General features: G+C 34.5%; 1 protein-coding gene across 2 annotated transcripts; it reads right to left on the bottom strand.

The window, feature by feature from the left end:
* Positions 1 to 1,331: 1,331 nt before the first annotated feature.
* On the bottom strand, positions 1,332 to 19,932 carry LOC128218538 (acylamino-acid-releasing enzyme-like). 2 transcript variants are annotated; one of them, XM_052926225.1, is made up of 23 exons: positions 19,805 to 19,911; positions 19,516 to 19,596; positions 16,698 to 16,949; positions 16,447 to 16,537; positions 15,263 to 15,341; positions 14,769 to 14,896; positions 14,404 to 14,541; positions 13,858 to 13,949; positions 13,629 to 13,669; positions 13,281 to 13,402; positions 12,582 to 12,639; positions 11,985 to 12,137; positions 10,702 to 10,787; positions 10,314 to 10,455; positions 9,396 to 9,479; positions 8,886 to 8,966; positions 8,528 to 8,616; positions 7,641 to 7,751; positions 7,352 to 7,400; positions 7,151 to 7,181; positions 4,656 to 4,761; positions 3,988 to 4,094; positions 1,332 to 2,486 (listed from the first exon to the last, which is right to left on the bottom strand). In XM_052926225.1, the coding sequence occupies exons 3-23, from the start codon at positions 16,925 to 16,927 to the stop codon at positions 2,384 to 2,386; spliced, it is 2,121 nt and encodes a 706-aa protein (XP_052782185.1). In that variant the 5' UTR covers positions 16,928 to 16,949; positions 19,516 to 19,596; positions 19,805 to 19,911; the 3' UTR covers positions 1,332 to 2,383. The 2 variants fall into 2 exon arrangements, with proteins under 2 accessions (XP_052782185.1, XP_052782186.1); XM_052926226.1 differs by lacking the exon at positions 19,516 to 19,596 and having other exon boundaries at positions 19,805 to 19,932.
* Positions 19,933 to 20,015: the final 83 nt, after the last annotated feature.

Here is a 20,015-nt window from a genome sequence, read left to right as displayed (position 1 = left end):
TTTCTGTTTTTTTGGTTGTGGAGCCCAATATGAATATGAATATATAACCTAAATAGCATTAAAATTAACTTGTCTACCAAACACTCTTACCAGTAGACCATTATGCATGATTTTTTTATCAGCTATATAGGCATTTCTTGCATTAGTTGATTAATTGTCTCAGTATGCATATTATGCAGTATCCAAAGTCACTTAGAGAAGTTCTCCTTGCTGTGGCATGTCTGTGGCCTAGTGGTAAAATGTCATTTCAGGAGTCTCAGGTCAAGCCCGGTAACACCAAGAAGAGTACAAGAACATGTACATTGCCATAAATGACTGGGTATTAGACACACTTTTTTCCCTCGGAATTTCGGAAAATAATCCTGCGTCTTATAACCAGTAACAAGCTTTTGAACTTTTTTTCTGAGGTCGATTTCAGGCCGAGCGCAAAGCAAAGTTGTGTACTATCAAATATTTTTTGTCAGTTGTACGATAAGGTGTGAAAAACTCGCACTGCCTTTAAAGCTGTTTAACATATCAATACTACAACTGTTGTGATAATGGTCTTGTTTTTTCGCACTTTGCCACATTCATTTTTTTCTTTGTTGACATTTTGAGAACAAACCCGTACAATATAAGGTTTTTGCATTACTAAACTTTTCATTCTCGACAGGTTATCGTTTACGATATACTGTCAGAAAGAAATCTTGTCATAAAAGGTACTTTTCAGTGCCATCCAGCTACAATTTTAAATAATTTATGTTTTATATAACATGAAATGAATAAACAATGAAACAAATTTTGCTTTGTATAAGTATTGTATGGTTTTAAAAATAACCATCGCCATTTCACAAACAATTTTTTTTTCGTCATGATCAAACATGGTGGCCAAATGCGGCAAACGATTTTGACATTTTTTCTATGCATCCTATAACCCAAAACATAGATTAAAAGGTTTTTCTCGGATTCTTTTACCTGCGTCTTATACCCCCTATCGTCTTATACCTAATCATTTCGGTATATATATATATTCTGGCAGAGACAAACAAAGGCGATTCTTTCTTTGTTTCAGAGTTATTTTCTTGAGATTATTAAAATACAGTGGAATGTTTCTAGCCAAGTCTACATCCCGTGTCCACTAAGCTTTGCAAAATAAATGCTTGACCAAGTCTCGATGGCCATATTGATAGTCCCATGCTGTTTTTAAAGTCTTGCAACCATGCTCAATAAGTAATTTCAATGCCCATTTTGGGAGCCTGCAGATTTGACCTTCCGTCTTGTGACTGACTTTCAATATGGATAGTTAATATACTTTTCAAAACAAACAGGTAAAAGAAATAAAAGGAACAAAATGCAGTTTCACTTTTTTAATAAGCATCCGATTGTTAAATAAATACTGTCAGAGTTGTGGAAATATGATTTTTTCTGACTAGATGAAAATCCATGAGTAAAGCTATTGAAGCAGGCATTATAAATAGGTAATTGACTGGCTTTTGTATGATTGAAATTGCACAGAACTTTAAGGACAGATGTGGTTGAGAGTAAGACACAATCTCATAATAAAGCCATCATAATATAGCTATCATTTGAGTGTTGAAAATCCCGAGATGCTTGCAGTAATATAACATAATTCCAATAAGGGGCATAACTCCTGGAATGGTTAATTTAGCTCGTGAGTAACATTTTTTTTTTGGTCTATCATGTAGTACCCATATGTAAAGTTTCATAAACTTTCTTAACAATCCTTCAAGATATTTAACAATGATGAAAAAAGCCTGACGGGATAAGTTGTACCTAGAGTTATGACAACATGTAAAATTAATTAGTATGCATAGCTAACAAATTCTTCAATTCAACTGGTTTATCAAAGTAACCGACAGACAATGATACATTTCTTATTTTTAAACACTACTGCATAGCCTCAATTAAGGCAAAATACTACAATAAAATGATAAATGATTGTTTCAAACATTGAACAGGTTAACTTGACAACTCATACATGACTTGTAGCTGATTAATATAAACACTGGTTAAATATTTAGGTTTAGCCTTTAACTTTTTTTCAAGGAGATTACCTGTTCCCACTTCCCATTAAATATTTAAACATTTGTTGAATCATTTTTAAATACTACATACATAAAAAACATATTCAAATCATATTTATGCATGTCCATAATATTATATATTACAGGATTTCAAATAATCACAGAAAGTCAGTTGTACCCTGATCTGAATTTCTGGTTGATGGGTAAATGGCACAGTAAATACATGTATTATGACGCACTGGTTGATGGAAAAATTGCACAGTAAATACATGTATTATGACGCACTGGTCGATGGAAAAATGGCACAGTAAATATATATATTATGATGCATTTGAAAACAGGTGGCATTGTTAGGTGGGCTAGACGAGGTGTTCTGTGAACCACTTGTAGATGTTGATACAGGCATCTGCCTCAGAATCCACCTTCACAATTGGGTGTCCATTGTCCGGGTATGCTATATAACTGGAATTACACACAATTTATTGAAAGTGACAAGCCAGAATCTATGTACCATATATTGTTAATAACCAAGAGCACACAAAAGCAACTAAAGAGTTCATAGGTTAGTTCTGTTTGAAACATAATACCTGCACATGACTGCATTAATTAATTAATGAATTAATCTTATTCATAGACTAGGATTCCATCATTTGAATGTGTTGCCTGTCAGAGCACCCATCATTGCTGAATTTAATACCAACTTGAATGAAAAAAGGGTTTACTAGGACCTTGATCTCTGACTGAACATGACCAATGTGCATACAAAGTATTTTGGACTCTCCAAAAAGTCATTTAAGAGGTATTGATCTGAAACAAAAGTGTGTGACAATAACGGGAACAAAGCAGACACTGCCACAGAACAAATTGATCCTATGTGTGTAGCAGGGCTTCTAAAAGTTGTGTAGCATGATTTGTTGGCAACACATTAATACCGATAATGCCACAAAAAAGCATTTTCAGATAAGTTTTTAATGCAAACTAGAGATTGCTTTTTTGAAAAAGCTTGTCTCCCCTATTGTATGGTCGTAGCTGAGAAAAAATAAACCATGGACATGAAATTTGTAATTTTGGACTGGACACGAAACGACAGTGAATATTGGTTTATTCACCCGTATTCAATAGTGAAGAGAAAAAAGTGTTGTTGATTAATCTTGGAAAATGTAAAAAAAAATTGCATTGTATGAAGTTTCTGGGCGCAAGCGTTATTCATTTATTGATCGGAAACTATTTTTCAGCTCAAGGTCATTGTGACATTGACCTTTGACCTTCCGATCACAAAATCAAGAGGGATCATCTACATGACCAACTTTGCAAGTATTCTTTAGTTACTGAGTGGTAACTGTTCTTCACCTCCTCAAGGTCACGGCAACCTTGACCTTTGACCTACTGATCTCAAAATCAATAGGGGTCATGTACTAGTCATGACTGACTAGCATACCAAGTATGAAGTTCCTGGGTCTATGCGTTCTATATTTATTGAGAGGAAACGAAGTGTGACGTAGTGACTGACTGACGGACTGACAGACTGACTGACAGACAGGGCAAAAGCAATATGTCTCCCCATGAATGGGGGAGACATAATAAGCACTTGATGTATGGTTACAAGAAATTAAAATCAGTTTCAATGTAATGTTTGCTTAACTCTACATTATCGTTACAAGTACAATAGGGTTTTAGCCAAAAAGTTATAGACAGGGGCTTCACCCTGTCCTTTTTGGAAGCACCTCTCTGCCCTCATGGAAACCAACCTGTGAATCCTGCCTGCCTGAATCCTCTTTTTACTTCAGTTAACCACAAAAAATTCCTAGCATTTTCTGTGGAATTCATTATGTTTGAATTCTTCGCAGCCGGACACAATGTGCCCTTTTCTACCCTGTCCCTTTCCTGCAGCACCCTGTCCTTTTTAAAACCTGGCTTAAACCCAATGTACATGTACATGTACACTGAAATGTTCCTACTGTACCTGACAGTCTTGTTTCTAGACTTGAGTGCCTTGTAGAGCTCATAACTCTGTTTAGTAGGTACTCGTAGATCATCCTTGCCGATCATTATCATCACAGGCGCCTTGATCTGAAATCATTTTGAACATTACTTACTACATCACTCGCTTAAAATACTTGTATGCAAATTAAGTTAAGCAAAACCGAACACCAATAACATGTATGATAATAATTTCTATATAATTAAATTTTGTGTCCTATAAATAGACATTTGCTTTATAACTTCAAGTGTAAGCCTGGGTCCGTATTCACTAACATCTTGAGTACGATTTTGACATGAAACTCAAAACTTTATATCTTTATTTTACTCGGCAATTGTTATGAGCAATAATGGTAAAACTGGTTATATGTGTTGCAAATACCATGTTTGACAATAATTTACACATTTTCTGTAAAAAATACTGAATTAAAGATAAAATACTGAATTAAAGATGATTCATGACATTTAAAAATTCTCATGACATTTAAAAATTCCGCTTGTCTGAAACACAAAATCAGACTTAAGCCGTTAATAACATGGAAGAAGAAAAATATATAGTATCCGATACAGAGTCTTCCTCCAACTAAATGTAAAAGGCTTTTATATAAACATTCCATAAATCCAATTTTTACAGAGGATTTATTCTCTTACCTGGTCAACATACTGGAGTGGAGAACATGTCCACATAGCTTCCAGGGTCTTAGGGTTTGGAATGGTTGAATGGTCAAAGTTCTTGATGCCACTCTCAACATGGCTCCTGCAAGGAAATAACTCAACTTTCACACATGTGTGACCTAATGTTTGAAGCTCAAGAATTCTATAAAGATGAAAGGCTTTCTGGGGATTAAGGGCTATTCCATTTTAACATATAACCCCCAGGGGGAAGGCACTTTTAAAATATACCACCCCCCTACAGAAGCAAATATACCCTTTGGGAGTCCAAATTAGCAAAAAAAGTCACCCACCCATATACTATCTAAATAATTGCCTTCCCCCTGTGGGTTATATGTTTTACTGGAATAGCCCTAAGATACAAGAATCTTTATTTAAAGTATATATTGTAAAATACTCTGCCAACTACTTAGTGTGAGTGGAGGATCATCAGGATGACGAACGAAACAAAAGACACTGACAGTTTAAATAGACTTTAATATTCCCGTTTAGAATATATACTGGTATGTTGATATATTTAATGATTGTCACTTTACAACAGATCGTGTAATATTACTGACACACAGTCATGTAAAATAAGAATCACAAAGATTCAAAACACACCACTTACTGTGTTTAGTGGACTGAGACTTGAGTCTCAAAAGTGACAGAGACAGCGTTATGTTAAGCTCAAAGTTCCAAGTTCTTAGTTCTAAAAGAGCTCAAGTTCAGTTCAAAGTCTTGCCAAAATTTCAAAGCTAAAAGTTCATGCAGCGGACGCGCTTTTTATAAAGTATGTCCAGATGTACCACGTGACCCAAACTAGCCAATGGCTTTCTGCCCCGAGAGCACATATCCAACGAGAAGAGGACTGCTTAGGCGCCAACCAATCAGTGGCTGACCGCCTGGGTGCCAACCAATCAGTGGCTGACTGGAGGTCCAAGGATGCATTCCTGGCAGGCAGCCATGACAGATTGGGTAACGACCAAAATGTAAACAAACAAACAAACAAGTAAACAAACAACAAATTTATGAAGTGGCTCTTTTGGAATGATGGAAGACAAATGAGATAATTATGAATTAAATATTAGTTATAGTTCTAACAATGGAGTAAACATATTCTAAGGAATTACCATTATGATATAGAATAAAAGTATTGTAGGGTGGGGATTTTACCTACTTTGCATATTTGAATGAACATCTCATCGTGTATCAACTAATGGATGATGAGGTAAGAAATTTTACTTGAATCATGTATGTTCCATATTATTATTAAATATGTTAAGTTATTAAGTGAAAGTCCCATGGCTCCAAAAGTGTCTAATGTATCAACAGGTAAGTGTCAAAGGTATCAACAGGTAAGTGTCCAATCTATCAACAGGTAAGTGTCCAAGGTATCAACAGGTAAGTGTCCAAGGTATCAACAGGTAAATCCTTAATATTTAATTCAACATGTCCTGTAATGACAGGGTCATTACAATATGATAACAAGAAACATTCGCTCAATGAGCTATTTTCTGACATGAATAACAAACATACAGAACATCAAAGCATAACAATGAGCTTGTGACATGGAAATAAAAGCATGTAGTTTAAAACAGGTATAAATATTGGAACAAGTATTTACAAAAGCTGTTGCTTATTATATTCATGCATACAATTACAAAAAGTAAGATGGATAAGAGCACTGAAAACAGTGATAACATCAATTAGTTTTCCCAGTAAATTTCTAACAAACCTTTCGTGATTCCTTTTTCATATGTATTGCTGAATTCATTCCAAATCAAGCAGGAATCACAAATTGTGAAGGCTTTTCAGAGAACAGTGATGTGACTTTTCCATGGTAATCCATGTTAATCAGATTGTGTTTTTACTTAAACCGAAAAAAATTGAAGTCACCACAGGGCTTTTTCACCTTCTTAGCTAAGGGCCGAAATTAGGCTACTTCACAATTGGGAAAAACGTCATATTTTCCCAAATTTCCAGATATTTTTTCACAATTCCCAGATATTTTTCCCAAAAAGGAAGATCTTTCTTCAAAAATTTACAATAAAAATGTATTCTATTTGTGCAAATTATTCTGTTTATCTTTTAAGTTAACATAAGAAGAATGCTGTATAATTAAAACATTATTTGAGGACCATTTAGTCCATATATATATTGTTATCAATTCTTCCCCTCAATTAAGAATCAACTCTATGAAGATTAAAACTAATCTCTCTCCCTCTCTTTTCATTGCATCATGTTGAAAAAGGGATGTCACAGACATGATTTCTCCCCCAATAAGATCTACATGTGTATTAATTGGAAGTCCATACGTTTTTTAAGTGTTTAAAAGGTGTCGTCAATCCTCATATGTGGAATTTCCCACTTTGAGAACTTTACCCATTTGAATTTCACAATTTGCAGAATTTCACGCGTTTAAATTTCTCAAAATGAAAAGGCTAGGCCTCTTCACAATTTTTGGTGAAAAAGCCCTGCATCATTACACTTACCAATCTGGAATGTCAGAGCTGCCAACCATAGCTGAAATGACAATAATTTGCATTATAAATAGTAATCTGCCATGTCATGGTAGAGTAGTGCTTGGAAAAAAATCACACCTAGTATCTTTTAATTGGCAGAAGTCTATATAGTATACATATCTATTATGTCAGTTGAAAATGATGCTAAATATTAAAATTACAGAAACTCACTGGCGATGTCTATCACCGGATTTCTGCATACTGCTGCTTTATAGAAGTCCTGCAAAGCAAACAATACAACAAGACTTACAACTAAATCTACAATTTAAAATATTGTCTAATATGTGATTTCAATGAAATATATGATAAACCTTACATCAAACAAACTCTATACAACATCTATATACAGTTATGTATTTAGTTGCACCAAGAACATGGTTAAGGAAAATGGCTCGTTAAAGAATATCAAAACATCTGCTCATTGTTCTATAAATTATGGAAGAAAGTCTGTAGAACTAACTGGATACTGTCCCACGAGATGACAGGTCAGGAATCCCCCATGGGAGCCTCCCCAAATGACCACTCTGTTCTCAGGGAAGTTCTCCTTTTTGATAACTTCTTCTGCTGCACTCTGAAAATACATAAAGTAGTACATTACATGCTTGTGAAATATGCATGTAGTATACTCTTCAGTGACTTGTGAAATATGCATGTAGTACTAACTTGTGAAATATAAATGTAGTACACACTTGTAAAATTTAAATGTAGTACATACTTGTGATTAATTCAAGTAGTACACACTGGCAAAGTAGTCATATAGTACTCAATTGTATTATATATGTGAAACACTCATGAAATAAACATGAAGTACACACTTTTGTAATTAACATGTAATACATACCAATCAAATATACAAGTACTACACACTTGCAGAATCAACATGTAGTACATACCCATGAAATATACAAGTACTACACACTTGCAGAATCAACATGTAATACATACCAATCAAATATACAAGTACTACACACTTGCAGAATCAACATGTAGTACATACTCATGAAATATACAAGTACTACACACTTGCAGAATCAACATGTAGTACATACCCATGAAATATACAAGTACTACACACTTGCAGAATCAACATGTAGTACATACCCATGAAATACATATGTAGCACACAATTTGTGAAATCCATGCTTAGAACATATTCATGAAGTATACATGTAGTGAACACTTTGTTAAAACAACATGTAGTACGTACTTGTGAAATATACATGTAGTATGCACTTGCAGAATCAACATGTAGTACATGCTCATAAATTAAACATGTAGTTCAAACATTGTGAAATCAAGATGAGGTATACACTTGTTAAATAAAGATGTTGGATACTTTTTATTTACCTGCACATCTTTGACATCCTGATCACCACAGAGTCCTGGGAGACAGTAGATGGAGTCATTCCCATAACCACAGGAGCCGCGGTAGTTCACTGGAAGAAAATGGTACATGGTCAGGGAGCTACTACGCCAAAAGTGTAAATACATACAATTAGAAATTGTCATAATTATAAATTATAATCTCAATTTTTAATCTCAATTTTTAAAAAAAAAAAATTTTATATGCCTTTTTAAATGAAAGTGTATTACATCATAAACATGTAATTGTTGTTGATTTATATCTTTGTTGAGAAACTGAAGAACTTCAAATATTTCCATCAACTCTTAAGTCTGAATTTATCTACTATCAATATATACCTACCCATCAGTATAGAAAAGCCTAATTTGCAGAGAAATGTTGATGCTATCTGAAATGCTGTTGTGAAGGCTGAATGTGGACCGCCTGAAAAAAATACAGACTCACAGCCAGTTGCTTTTACTTGGAAGAATGTTCACATGTAATATTCAACCTTTTCACACAGAAACAATGAAAATGTGAAAAAAATCACTGAAAAATGACTTTACAAAGGTCAAGCATTTAAAGTATTTTATTTACAGCAAACAGCTGCCAAATGAATAAACTTAGACTTGATTTAAACTTGTCAACTGGTTATCATAAATCTAGTTTGTACATTTGAATGATATAATTGGTAATAAATAATGTTTGGATGAATATCAAGACCAGTCAATTAACATTTTGGCATTTGGGCAATCTTTGACCAAACCAAACAAAGTTTAACCAGATTTATTCACTTGGTTGCAGAAGAATACCTTTATGTAGCAGAATGAGAACTTTAAATAGCAACTTGACAAAGAAACATGAGTTTCTTACCATGTGGAAATACCAGCAACTTTTTCTCATCAAAGCTCTGGTCAAAAGTGGGGTACATCAGGATACTGGAATACTTTAATGTGCCTGCAATTATAATATGAGCACAGTTTTACAGAGCTCGGTATTCAAATTAAGGACTATTGTGTGATAAGACTTGGTTTGTTTTTATAAGCATCTTAAGTTCTTAAACAAAAACAAAGTCAACACTGATCCGAATTCACAAAGTATGAAATAAAACTTCAGTACACGAGAGCATAACGCACCAATGCTAGTCTGTTTATTTTTCAGTTCATCAAGGGGAATAACTCCATAAGTATTTAAGCCCGAGTTAGAGACCTTACCACACAAGTGAATCATTTTGGTATACGTCATCCTCGCCAACCCAGCATATTATTTTATGATACGCTGGTTATGATACGCTGGGGTGCCGAGGATGGGTAAACATGAGTACCCAGTGATTACCTTACCATTAGCCAATTGTATAAAACCGTTTAATTCTTTGGTTCAGTTAAAAAAGGAAATCAAAATATTGATTGGTAATAATGACCAATTTAACTGCTTCCATATGCGAACTTTTCAAAAGATAAAGTGCGTATAATATATCCAGTTTTACTGGTATACAATTCGCTGCACTATGTCAAGGCCAAAAAACTGCCACCAAAGACATTAAGGCTTCAAATAGCTTAACCCTTTTCTTTGAAAAGAGACCATCTTAATTTGTTCAAATGGGTCTTGAATTATGGTCATTAAAATACAAACTTTCCAATATATTTGGTTCTGTATTGCAGACTATAAAAATATGTCCAAAGGAACAAAGAAAGTACTGTATGTAAAACCAAATTAAATTATCTCAATCAGTTGGTTGATCAACTTGTTTTAGCCTATTAAGATGTGAACATTATTTAAAAAGGTCCTCACTGTTTCTAGCATTTTGTCTCTCTGCTGTAGGGACATGCTCGATAACTTTCCAGTCTACATCTTCGAACTTTCCAGAGTTAGTTCCCAGTTCACACCACACCATAGTTTCCTCTTTTCCAGCAGCTGGGAAACAGCCAACAACCTTTATGTTAGAAAGATATTCTACTATTACTTATATAATTCACTTTTCTTAAAGTCAGAATTCTTAAAGTCAGATTTCTTAAAGTCAGAATTCTTTATGGCTAATTTTATGCCCAAAATCAGAAATATCCATGTAAACCATCGAAACAATGGCAATTACATATTTTTAACTTCAATGATTACAAGTTCATAGTTGAATTAAAGCTGAAAAAACGTCCATTCAAAAGCAAGCATTTTATATACCAACCAGGAAGTTTCTACGTGCTGGGGAGGAGCACTCTGCCACAACGACATTGCCTTGGACATTCTGTACAGTCAGGGAGCATCCATCCACTTAAGGAAACAGATCATAAAATGTTGGTGTTTAAGTAAATTATTTGGTAAGCTTTGGTCAAATACCAAGAATAAGAAATCAACATAACTTACAAAAAAATGTGCATCATTAAACTGATTAATATCCTGCAATTGATAATCAGTCTGACTAATAATTTTCCTGACACTGTTTTACAAAGTCTTGAGCCATTGCTCTTGTAATATGAAGTCACAAACACAGAAATGTCACACAAATTACAGATGCACCATTTCTTTGTGCTGACCAACATCCCTGAAGATTCCTGTGCGTTGATGCAATCATTTTGAAGCTAAATGTGACACTACATCTTTCAGACTATTTTTTCCTTATTACTCTGTCCTCCATTCTGTATTAATCAGTTACACCTATTAAATCCTCATACCAGAACTCAGCAATTAAACCCTACATAGTTGTACCTGAAGGCAGCTTGGTCATATTGCCAGCTTGGGTGTCTACTATAATGGCTGTGTTACTTGTTGTCAATACTGTGGTATATTGGAGACACTACGGGCTTTTCCATTAAAAAATATAAACCCTTTGGGGGAGGCTCTTTTAAGTTATATCACCTCCCACAGAAGCAAATTTACCATTTTGGGGTCCAAATTAGCGAAAAAGACACCCACCTGTATACTAAGAAAATAATTGCCTCCCCCCCTTGGGGTATATGTTTACTGAAATAGCCCTAAGCATAATAACTCTACACTTTCATACCAGGGCAGCTGCTGATATTGTAAACTAATGTGTCTACTATAATAGCTGAGTCACATGTTCTCCATACCATGTTAAAGTGACACTCTTATTCAAAATCAATACATACACATGTATAGCAAACTTTGAGTGATAAACCTTTAGCTAATTACTAAATAATGCATTTATGGAAAATAGTAATTACTGATAACAAGATTGTAGCCGTGTATTTAATGGCTGAAAAAAAAAAAATACATGATTGGTGAGTCCTTAAAGAATTTTAATACTGTAATCAACTATTGTCTCATAAGGTAAAAATACCCCATTTTCTGCACCTTTCTTTCAAATAAACTTGGTATCCTTCATAAAACAATGGTATGAATTGTTGTAAATCTTATTTGGGAGTAAGAGTGCATCTTTAATTGCAACCCTCTGTCTGTCTCAAATAAATCCTTTCATCATGACTCCGCAAATAACCTTCACAGTTATACCTGTTGGCAGCCTGGTGACATTGCCAGTCTGTGTGTCCACAACAATGGCTGAGTCCTTAGTCCTCCAAACAGTATTCATCACAACTCTCCGTCCGTCTGCACACCAGCAATTTTCTGGCAGGGTCACTGTGTAGATGCCAGGAAAGTCATCATCTAAAAAGGAACATAAAAACTGATATACACATGCTCATATTTGCATATAGACATACATTTAAGAATCAAATAGTTTCTTGATGGGAATTTTTACTTAAGAAGCTTACTTATAGCAACAAAATGATTACATGTACAGTAAAACTGATTTCTCAGAACTGTGGATTGATAGAGGCTGAGGTCCCAGCCTTTATTTTTAAACCAATATAAAAATGGTATAAAACTACTTGACAACTTTTAAACTTTGAACATAAGTCAGTTCATTAAGGACAAAAATGGAAACTAAGGTAACTTAAAACATCAGATAACTCAAAATTTTAGTACGGGCCCGGGTGTCCTTGAATAATCACAGCTTTACTGTATTCTTATAAGAAATATCTAATCGATCAAGTTCACAAACATTACTTGTACAGTTTTATATATGTAAAATTATTAAGAGTTTCTTACTTGGTGCATCTTTTACCACCTCAACTACTGTTGTATTTTCTCCTGCCTTCCAATCAAACTGAAAGTGTATGATAATACATTGAAATTAGGGAAAGAAACATCCTGAAAAATATATCAGCATTAAATGTTTTTAAGTTTAATCCCAATGCCTCCAAAAAGGAAATAAAGATTACCTTTATTACCATGATAACCTTTCAAACCTATCAACATAATATTTATACATATATGTGTATGGAATATAATGTGAGTTGTCTAATTTTTCAAGGTGCTTTTTTATTGATTTTAGGTTTGGGAAATTTTCACAATGTTTAAAATCTGCTACATTATTAAAACAATTAAAACCACATGATTAGTTAAATAGTCAGCTAGGTTTTAATTTGCAAACTGGCATGCAAAAAATTTAACCAAATCACAGTACACAACCTTGAGTTAACCGTAAAATTCATTGTAACAAAAACAGAAGACATGTGAAATATCCGATAAAATTCATTGTAACAAAACAGAAAGGAAATATCAGAGAAAATTCATTGTAACTAAAAAAGAAGTGAAATATTAGTGAAAATTTATTGTAACAAAAACAGAAGTGAAATATCAGAGAAAAATCATTGTAACAAAAACAGAAGAGAAATATCAGAAAAAAATTCATTTTAACAAAAACAGAAGTGAATTATCAGAGAAAACACAGTAGAAAAATGTAACCTTCATGAGAGAGCTACACTGCATGTGTGGGCCCCCAATCTTGTTCTGAAGGTACACGAAACTGTCGTCGTCGGGGGAAAATACCGGGTACCTTGACGACATCTCTGCATCACTCAACAACACTGCAAAAGACAGATTTTGGAAATGTTATTAATTGAAAGCCTAAATGGATTTTGTTTTTTAAGAAAGTTGTTTCCAGTTTTCATATCTAGCCTGCATTAAAATTATACACCAATTACAAGTCAAACCCTGCCCAGACTTAAAAATGTTTACATCTAGAATCTTTCATGAATTTTACTATTTTGGCAATTCAATGCCTGTTAAAAATATGCTTAATATCTTACATACCACACTCTGTTGTCTCAAAGTTCAAATAAAATATGCTGCTCCTGAAACAGAAGCAGACAATGACAATGAGGATGTTTGAATGCATCATGTTGGACATTGTATACTAAGTTATCACAAACAATCATTTATTTTACGAAAATATCACGAAAATTTCAATAATTATTCTCTATAGATATATTCAATGAAAAACATGGTTGTATGGTGTGAGTAAGCTTTTAACCAATCATACTTTCTCATGGGGCAGTATATAAGCCCGAGTCTGTAGGGGTCCTCGTGCCAGCCCGTGAACACAATCCCTTTATCATCAGGGGCCCAGCGTGCCTGGAATATTATTGATAAATAATTTATCAATCATGAGCCCTATCTTCCTAAATGGGCAATATATAAGCCCGAGTTTGTAAACATAATGCCTTTAGGGGACCAGCGTGCCTGGAATATTATTGATAAATAATTTATCAATCATGAGCCCCATCTTCCTCAATGGGCAATATATAAGCCCGAAAACATAATGCCTTTATGGTCAGGAAACCAGCATGCCTGGAATATCATTGATAGGTAATAGGTAATCAATAGTGAGCCTTTACTTCCTCATGGAGCAATACATAGTCTTGAGTCTGTAGGGGTTCTCATGCCAGCAATTAAAACTGATCCCTTTGTCGTCAGGGGCCCATTCTGCTTAGAACAATATTCACTTAAATCAAGAGATTATACCCACAAGGCCCTCAAAATCCTCCCTCACACTTTGTTAGGACTAAAATTATTTTTAACAACTTACATAGGCCACTGATACATTATACAGCATACTTTCTAGCACAGTGACTTCTTGGGTGTCAAGGTCAAGGACGCACAGTTGGGCGTGGTGTTTACCCACAAGCCCCTCCCCCCACTCCTCCCGGAACAAGTACTCTTCGCCCTGCAGACAGAAAACATTGCATTTCATATTGGTGGAAATTGGAAAATAAGATATATCCCATTATTCCTGATTTGGATGAAAATATGAACCTGTATATCACACATGACCAATCTTTTCTTTTTATAATCAAGTGTAAGGTATTCAAGTCTTGCAGGTGAAACAGAAGGGAAATAGAAAACAATTTTTCAATCAAGCAAATGTAGATATTCCTTATCAAAGTGACTTACCTTCACAATTTCCTCCTTGTCTCCGGCTTTTTTCTCCTTGGCAAAGTAGGAGACAGACTTGTACTTTTTCTCAGCTATATACAAAATCTTATCTTCTTTTCTTGACCACTCAAGGCACCCAAAGGAGCCTAAAATCACCAGTAAATTGCATCAAGTATTTTTGGCATTATGTCGTTTGAAGAAATATGTTTGTTATTTTCTTCAAAATTTGACATCCTAAGATTTCAAAATAACATTTATAGTAATGGAACTGAAACAGTAATTGAAAAGCAAAAATATCGAAAAATAAAATGGACAATAGAATCAGATGCAAATGCTTGTCAAGTTTTATCAATTGACCAAGGGTGTAATTCTAACAAAATATTAGCCAGAGTGATGCGACTATATATGGACTCAACTTGTGCTGCAAACAAACATAAAGGCTATGTCAATACAGTGACTTTATTTCATTAAAAGTAAGTTAAAGAGCAATATGATAAAAAATATACACCTACCATCTTTATCATAGACTTTGCCGTGTTTTTCTGATGCCAGTAGATCTACATTCAATGTTTTACATGACTGGTTCCACACCTGAAAGGAAAATAGAACATTTTTTAACTTTATTACATAGTTCTTCCATACCAAAAACAGTTTTGGGGCACTTTTTTGTGAAGATGTTTTAATTTGTTTACAAAAACACAGAAACTGGTAACTTTGTTTTCATATTTAGGGAAAAGTATGTTTTAACATTGGAAATGGGGACTTACTGAACTAAACCAAATTAGTTTAAAAAATGAAATTGCTAGAACAGTCAGTGTATTCTTTAGGTAGCTTTACTGCATTTTTAAATCTTTTATGTCTATTTTTAAAGGGAATTTGCTCATTTCACGGCTAAATTGGAATTCCAAATTTTAGTCAATATGACACCTTTTTATCATTGTGAAAGGCTCTTGCCCAATTCTCATAAATTGTGGAAAAAACACTGCTTTAACAGAAAGCCTGTCTGTTTTCCTTTTATATCAAGAGGATCTATAAACAACCAGATCTTTATAACAAAAGCTGTAACAGAGACAGCGTGCTCGACTATTCTGCTCCTTTTCAGTGTAAGAATTGAAGTTTTGGCAAAACATGCATAGATCACTGTAAATTTAGATAAGAATGATGGAAATAGCATGCAATACATTAAAGGATTATAGGTTGTGTACAATAATGCAGGAGTAACCATGTTTTCCTCAATTACAGTGGAGCAGAATTTCTAAGATGAATAATAAAGGGCCATAATTTGAATTTAATGCAAACTAGAGTTATCTTACTTGATTATTTAAGTAGATTGAATGGTTGAGTATAATAGTATAAAGATTCAATGCAATACATCAAGTAGTTGCTGAGATATTAACCGATGTGTGCTTACATGCAAAACCTTAACCAGAATTTCTAAGTCAAATAATAAAGGCCCATTATTTGCATTATATTCAAATAAGTCTTATCTAACTTCATTAATTTAGTAGGTTAGATAGTTGGGAATACAAGTCCAAAGATTCAATGCAATAAGTGATGTTTTTACTGAGATAATGACTTAAAGGTGCTTACATGCAAAACCTTAACCAAAGTGTGACGCCGACGCTAGGGCGAGTAGTATAGCTCTCCTTATTCTTCGAATAGTCGAGCTAACAAGTTCCAAACCCTGTATATATACCTCGAGAAAGTACTTGTCTTCTTTCTTCTTGTCTGTGACCTTCCTCATCACGGCCCGGTACTTGCCCGAGGGGGACTCTTTATTCCAAATTCTAAAATAGTAACAGGTCAACAGAAACAGGTGTTGCAGATGAAAACAAGTTTCCCAAACCAAATTGTCTGGCTTGATGACTATCATCAAACTCACTCAACTGAATAAATTGCAACAGTTCTATATGTGTGAACATGCTAACATGCTCTAAAAAAACTCACTCATTACTAAGTTCTTCAGGACTGGATTCATATACCACATCACACACATCCCCATTGGTCTTGACCATATATGACCTTGCAAACTTGACCTTTTCTGCTCTCTCAAGGTCACGCTGTGTCTGTCCAGCACGAATCTTGATGCTGCCAGCAGAGTCTGGCTTACTGATACCAATGTAGCTGGTAGAAGCATACTGTACAAGGTCTCGATATAAAGTCACAGCCTTTTCCATTTTGCTGAGAATCAAGATTTTTCTGAAAGTCCAAAGAAAGGTTATTAGATACTGGATCTACATGTAAATATTCAAGGAAAAAGGACATCAAAGCATGTTTTTAAATTGGTGTGTTTACAAACTGTTTGATTGTTTGATCAGAATTAATACAGAAGTTTTCAAAAGAAAAACACTATGATCAGTAAAAGCCGCTTTAAAGATAAAATAAAAAGATAAGATTAATTGGAGTTGGCAAAATTGTAACAAATACAAAATAAGCTCGTTTGAGTGTTTTAACCAACTTTCTGAACACTGCTGAAGCCTTGAAAAAACCTTAAACACATAATGCAACAGTCATTAAAAAAGTGTTAAAGAAATAAAATACCTGTACATACAAAGTCATACTTAGATTAACAGAACCATTACTTTTAATTCACAAATTTCAGTAAGCATTTACTGTTTTACATGCAAATCAATCAGTTAACATGTGTTAAGATTGGTACTAAATATAGTACATTTGCAACAGGTTTTTAGAAAAGCCTACAATTTTCACAGATATTTTGTGCTTTTATTAGTTTAAAGACATTATTTCTGCAAACTTTGACCGATTCAGAACATGACCTATCCAGCTAGCTTGCCTCAGACATAGTTAGACTAGACCATATTTCAACTAGTGAATGTCATTTGGTCAGGCCTAAATGTCAAACCCTGAACTGATGAATGCATTATTGAAACAATACTAATAAGTTCCCTCAATGCTCATTATTGTCAGTAGGTTCACACTAATGTAATAACTAATTACATTTCTATATACAAATATCTGAGACAATGGCAAAAGACGTCATATCAATTATTCATAAAACAAGAGCTGTCACAGAGACAGCGCGCTCAACTATTCCGCCGCTTTTCAGTGTAAGGATTGAAAAGTTTGGGCGAAACATGCATGGATCACTGTTAGATTAGATTTCAATGCAATACATGATGTGCTGAGATATTAACATAAATTTGGTAACATGCAAAATTTAAACCAGAATTTTTAAGTCTAATAATAAAGGGCCATTATTTGCAAAATACGGTTATCTAACTTGGTTATTCAATTAGGCTGGGTGGTTGAATACCATTGTATAAAGTCCCACAGGTTCAGATCATGATGGTGAACAAGTGTGCAAAGTTTGAAAGGCATATATCTGAGGTAGTACGCAAACTTTAACGTAAGTTCTAAGTAAAAGAAGGGGATTAATATTGTAAAAAAGCTTGATACAGTGACCTCCTCCTGTACACAGATTGAGATCATGATGGTGAACAAGTGTGCAAAGTTTCAAAGCCATTTATTGATGGACTTTGAAATTATCTGAGGTAGTACACAAACTTTAACATAAATTCTAAAAGGCTTGATAGAGTTACCTCCTCCTGTGTACAGGTTGGGGCATGATGGTGAACAAGCGTGCAAAGTTTCAAAGCCAGATGTCAATGGACTTTGAAAATATTTTAGATTGATGCAAACTTTAACGTTAATTCTAAGTAGAAAAAGGGGCATAATTTTGTCAAAATGCTTGATAGAGTTACATCCTCATGTGTACAGGTTGGGGCATGATGGTGAACAAGTGTGCAAAGTTTCAAAGCCAGATGTCAATGGTCTTTGAAAATATTTGAGGTGGTACGCAAACTTTAACGTAAATTCTAAGTAGAAAAAGGGGCATAATTTTGTCAAAATGCTTGACAGAGTTACCTCCTCCTGTGTACAGGTTGGAGGCATGATTGTGAACAAGTGTGCAAAGTTTCAAAGCCATATGTCAATGGACTTTGAAAATATTTGAGGTGGTACGCAAACTTTAACGTTATTTCTAAGTCAAATGGGGGCATAATTTTGTCAAAATGCTTGATAGAGTTACCTCCTCCTGTGTACAGGTTGGGGGCATGATGGTGAACAAGTGTGCAAAGTTTCAAAGCCATATGTCAATGGACTTCGAAAATATCTGAGGTAGTACACAAACTTTAACGAAAGTTCTAAGTAAAAGAAGGGGAATAATATTCAGTGACCTCCTCCTGTACACAGATTGAGATCATGATGGTGAACAAGTGTGCAAAGTTTCAAAGCCATATATCGATGAACTTTGAAATTATCTGAGGTGGTACGCAAACTTTAACATAAATTCTAAAAGGCTTGATAGAGTTACATCCTCCTGTGTACAGGTTGGGGCATGATGGTGAACAAGCGTGCAAAGTTTCAAAGACAGATGTCAATGGACTTTGAAAATATTTGAGGTGGATGCAAACTTTAACGTAAATTCTAAGTAGAAAAAGGGGTGTAATTTTGTCAAAATGCTTGATAGAGTTACCTCCTCCTGTGTATAGGTTGGGGCATGATGGTGAACAAGTGTGCAAAGTTTCAAAGCCATATGTCAATGGACTTTGAAAATATTTGAGGTGGTACGCAAACTTTAACGTTATTTCTAAGTCAAATGGGGGCATAATTTTGTCAAAATGCTTGATAGAGTTACCTCCTCTTGTGTACAGGTTGGGGGCATGATGATGAACAAGTGTGCAAAGTTTCAAAGCCATATCTCAATGGACTTTGAAAATATTTGAGGTGGTACACAAACACTTACTAAAACTTTAACGTAAGTGGCTACGCCGACGCCAACGCTCGGGTGACTAAGATAGCTCTCCTTATTCTTCGAATAGTCGAGCTAAAAAGTAAAAACATGGACTAAGCCTTAACATGATTCTCAAATGTATCGATATGGTTCTAAAAGTATCCGGATCTAGGCTGGATGTATTGGTACGAACTAATTAGGTTACGAAGCGTCTTTCAGTTAAAGCAACTGATTACCACAACTTCGTCATGTCATTCCATGACTTCCTTAAAGATTTAAATAAACTTGTTAATTTTTATACCTGCTGTAATGTTACTTTAAAATATAGCAGGAAGCAGGAACAACGTTATTTACGTAAAATAAATCTTGACAGGTCGATTGTTTTCCTCCTTCTCCGTATAAATTCGATATAAGGGTTATATTATATTCACCGTACAATATCGTACCGCCCTCTTTGTATGGTATATCCATTTATTATTATAACTAACTTACAATCGCTCAATCACCACTTT

This window comes from Mya arenaria, chromosome 14 (genome assembly GCF_026914265.1).
Source record: "Mya arenaria isolate MELC-2E11 chromosome 14, ASM2691426v1".
NCBI classification, from domain to species: domain Eukaryota; kingdom Metazoa; phylum Mollusca; class Bivalvia; order Myida; family Myidae; genus Mya; species Mya arenaria.
This window is presented reverse-complemented; position numbering and strand designations above follow the sequence as displayed.

Bases quoted from the DNA above. Each gene is read 5' to 3' on its own strand.
- LOC128218538 (XM_052926226.1), bottom strand. From the start codon at position 16,927: ATGGAAAAGGCTGTGACTTTATATCGAGACCTTGTACAGTATGCTTCT. The intron at 12,138-12,581 runs GTAAGAAACTCT...GTTCCTTTTTAG, and splicing joins GGTGGTAAAAGATGCACCAA to ATGATGACTTTCCTGGCATC. The intron at 4,095-4,655 runs GTAAGAGAATAA...AAATGATTTCAG, and splicing joins CACTCCAGTATGTTGACCAG to ATCAAGGCGCCTGTGATGAT.